Below are 4,032 nucleotides of genomic sequence, written 5' to 3' on the forward strand. Positions count from 1 at the left end.
ACACTGTTGGGGCTTGACACACAGGACAAACTCAACTCCCACTGTTTCATCCCAATGTGGCCCTTAAAAGGTCAGCTGTTCACCAAAATGGCCACCATGAAAATGATGGAGAATGCTGAGTGACATTCATGATGGGGAATGATGGCGAAGATGTAGCATTTACCACAAGGGAAAGAAAATGTAACTGGAAAAACTGGCATGCTTTACTAAGGCTGATCACCTGTCTACCCCATGACTTAGCAATTCCATTCCTAGATATATCTCCGAGAGGAATGAGTTCATTATGTTCATCAAAAGATGTGTATAAGAATGTTCACAGAATTTTTTTTTACTCAGTCTTTTTATTATAGTACATGGGCTGGGTCTTACAAAATCGGGTAGATGAGGGCAACCATTGCCTTGATTAGAATCAGGCGCCCATCTTGATGGCCATGAATGTGCCAAAGGTGCTGCCACTCCGCATCATGATTTTCCTGATGCTGTCCATCAACTCTTGACCATGCATTCCGATCCTGAGACAGGAAAAGGTGCCGGCCACCATGCCCATGGTGCAACCCATTACAAAGTCCATCTTTGTGCAGCTGAAGCAGCTTGGCTGGGACTTTCCATAGGGACTCATGGCCACCGGCATCTCACTCACAGCCTCAGTCACTCCAAGAATTAATCTTAATAGCCCCAGAGAGAAAAATACCCAAATACCCACTGACACAAGAATGGATGGAGTGTGCTCTATTCATCCAAAGGGAAGAGAACACAGCAGTGAAGATGGGCAAACTACTAACAATGTAATAATGGGGATCCATGTCACAAACATCCTGTTGCATAAAAGTCAGATGCAGAAATGTATCAATGCACTTAAATGGTGTATCAAACTAGACAAAACTATATCTACATTGTTACAAACTTTCTGGAGACAGAGGCCACCTGGAAGAACACAGGAGTGCCAGACACGTGAGTGAAGAAGCCACCTTGAATGTCTAGTCTAGTGGACCTTTCAAATGAATCCAGCACCAGCCACCATTTAGCCCTAAGAAGAACTGCCCGAGCCCAGTCAATGACAGGACCATGAAAGATAATACTGAATTGTTGTTTTAAGCTACTGTTTTAGGATGTATATTATATAGCAATAGATAACCAGAACACCCAGAAAAGGTGGCAGTGGCCCTTTTAAGGCCCGATACCCCCACTTCCAGATTCCCCCCACAACAAAATTAACACCAGCCAGTCAGAATTTCAGTCCCTTTAATAAGGTGTTCTGAGAGGAGGGCAGAATGGCAGGCAGGGAGTAAAGAAGGTGGTGCTTCTTGAACCCCACTGGGCATCCAATCAGTCCTCATCTGGCAGCTGAATCTTGCTGGGGTCAAAACAGTTGGATTCCATGATAGGAAGGCCATTGGCCTCTCGGTATTTCACAAGCCTTTCAGCTTCCCGGCGGGCCCATTCATGCATCCTGGAGACAGCAGCATGGGGGGAAGACATGAGGAAGCCTCACTGAATATCAATCCCTACCTTAGCTCCCCATTCCTTAATGGTGTGGAACAGGATTCCTGGTTTCGACCTCCATCCTTACCCCTGCCCCCACCCATCCCATTCTCTTGGACACCCTATGAACCTGTAGTCAGGCAGATAAGCCACAAAGGTGCTGCCAAAGACCAAGACGATAGAGAAGCCAAAGAAGAAGACAACCCGCATGTTCCAGACATCCATAACAGGGTCCTTGTCATAGCCGTGGGAGTCTGGGTTCTATGGAATAAGAAGAAGAGGTCAATGAGGGCTTCCTACCACTCCACAAAGCCTTATGCTGACCCTGCATGAGCTGGTCTCCAATTTCACCTGGGACCAATCTTCCCTCCCTCCCTAAACTTCTCTTTTTCTGTTCTTAGGACTTGTCAAGCTCCTTCCCACCACGAAGCCTTTGCACTTGCTGTTCACTCTGCCTGGAAAACCTTTTCCCCAAATCTCATCATGACTGTATCTGCTTCCTCATTCAAAGTTTTGGCCTCATCATCACTTCTCTTAAGAGGCATTCCCTAGTCACCTTGGCTATTAAATTGAACTATAGGAAATTGCCATTTTCATACATCTAAATGGATGAATATCAGCCATTTCCTAAGGCTTAACCCAATGAAATTACTCCCTATCTCCAAGACACTCTCAATCCACTTATCCAGCTTAACATTCTTTCTAGCATTTGTTTACCAAAGTAGCATCCCCCAGATCGTCTATATCACATTATCTTATATTATCAATTGCTTCTCTAAATTATCATTTTCAAATATTTTACATATTTATTTTCTGTGTTTTCCACTATCATATAAGCTCTACAAGAGCAAGGACTTTGTCTGATTTCCACGCTGCTGAACCCCCAGGGCCCTGAACTGTACCTGGCATACAGTAGGCTCTCAATACATATTTTACAAAATGAATGAATGAACGAATGAATGAATGAGGCTAATATTGATGAAGTATCTCTTATGTGCTGGGTTTTTTCACATACACAAACTTCACAATATCCCAGTGAGGTGGAAAGTGGCAATGATAATTAATACCTTCTGATGCTGGGTACTTATTGTCAGGTGTTGTTCTGAGCACTTTGACTTATTTAATTACACGAGGCGGTGCAGTGTTTTATTTTTTAAAAGATGTCCTAATACCTCCCCTTTTTTACAAAGAAACTGAGGCACCAAGGGGTTAAGTCAATTGCCCAAGGTCACACAGGCAAGTAACTGTCAGTGCCTGTATTCCAACCCAAGCATTCTGAGTTCAGAGCCTCTGCTAAGTTCAAATACTATTCTGTCGCACATTCATTTATGCGAACTTGGGCAAGCCAGTGCACATCTCTGTGCTTCAGTTTCCTCATTTGTAAGATGAGTATACTAATAGTACATAGGGTGTAGAGCTGTTTTGAGGATTGGATAAGTTAACATACGTAAAAACTGTTTAGAACACTGGCACCAAGCAAGCGTCCTATCGGTATTTAGTATTATTGTTACACTATATTGCTACTAGCGTTTTGAGCACTACCCACTGGTACCCATCTGCAAAATAAAACCAGTGTCGCCTCTAGCTCTGAACCGAAGATAACACGGGAGAAAGGAAGAAAATGAGCTAGGCAAAACACCCGTCTTTAACGACTTCACCAGCTGCGCAATCATCAACTGCCTAAGAAAGTCCTTAACGGCGCCCCGTTCGCCAGCCCCCGATTGACCCTACTGGCGTTCCGTTTCCCCTCTGTCTCACCTTCTCATACAAGTTATCGTCCTCCGGATCTGGGTCCTCCTGCCAGTGTATAGTCGGTTCCGGTGCCCGCTTTCCCACCACAGTGGACGGGGCTATCACAGCCCTGGAGGAACTGGATTCCCAGCGAACCCGGACAGCTAAGCTCCCTCGCGTCGCCGCTGCTGCCAAAAGGCGGCGAGAGCACAAACCTAACAGCCGGGCCGCCATGACAAACCGTTCGGCTGGCTCTCAGGGGCGGGGACGGAAATGTGAATCTGCGCAGCTGCAGTTGGCCCGAACGGGATAATTGTCGCTCCACTCCCACTGCACTAAATAGGTCTCGGGTCTAGCTAGATTTTGTTTTCAAGTGAGTTAAGGCGCTGAACAGCCCTCTTTCCTCCCTCTGTCACAGCCTCATTGGAGCAACAATTTCTCGATCCTCTTGGTTAAGCTATGGGTGTTCCGCCTGAGTGGTCTGCTCCTTTACTTGCTGAGAAGAAAACAGTGACATTTGGGGGGAGAGAGGGTCAGTTCCCAGCCAATCACACCAAATTTCCCTTGCCCTCTGGGGAAAGGGGCAGAGCTTCCGTTTGTCTTTCATCTTTGAAGGAAGCCAAGCTTAAAAAGCGGGCGCCCCCGGATTGGCTAATAGCTACTCCTCTCCACGAAGGGGTGGAGTGGGGGAGCTCACACTGGGCACGGGGCGTGGGGAGGTGGCAGCCGCTTGCCAATCAGAGCGGCCCAGGGCTGGCCCACGGCAGATGGCGGCCAATAGACGCGGCCGGCCAGAGCGCGCTCCCACAGTAGGTGGAC

The 4,032-nt window shown here is 46.9% G+C and overlaps 2 protein-coding genes across 2 annotated transcripts; both read right to left on the reverse strand.

Annotated features, from left to right (window-relative positions):
- Positions 1 to 337: 337 nt before the first annotated feature.
- LOC128628221 (reactive oxygen species modulator 1-like) lies at positions 338 to 1,120 on the reverse strand. The gene has a single exon (XM_053670602.1). The coding sequence runs from the start codon at positions 629 to 631 to the stop codon at positions 410 to 412; it is 222 nt and encodes a 73-aa protein (XP_053526577.1). The 5' UTR covers positions 632 to 1,120; the 3' UTR covers positions 338 to 409.
- A 105-nt stretch (positions 1,121 to 1,225) lies between these two features.
- NDUFB11 (NADH:ubiquinone oxidoreductase subunit B11) lies at positions 1,226 to 3,704 on the reverse strand. Its single transcript, XM_037160329.2, has 3 exons — positions 3,241 to 3,704; positions 1,613 to 1,743; positions 1,226 to 1,450 (listed from the first exon to the last, which is right to left on the reverse strand). The coding sequence occupies exons 1-3, from the start codon at positions 3,445 to 3,447 to the stop codon at positions 1,327 to 1,329; spliced, it is 462 nt and encodes a 153-aa protein (XP_037016224.2). The 5' UTR covers positions 3,448 to 3,704; the 3' UTR covers positions 1,226 to 1,326.
- Positions 3,705 to 4,032: the final 328 nt, after the last annotated feature.

The sequence above is a fragment of the Artibeus jamaicensis genome, unplaced genomic scaffold (assembly GCF_021234435.1).
Source record: "Artibeus jamaicensis isolate MK-2021 breed Jamaican fruit bat unplaced genomic scaffold, CSHL_Jam_final contig_60, whole genome shotgun sequence".
NCBI lineage: Eukaryota > Metazoa > Chordata > Mammalia > Chiroptera > Phyllostomidae > Artibeus > Artibeus jamaicensis.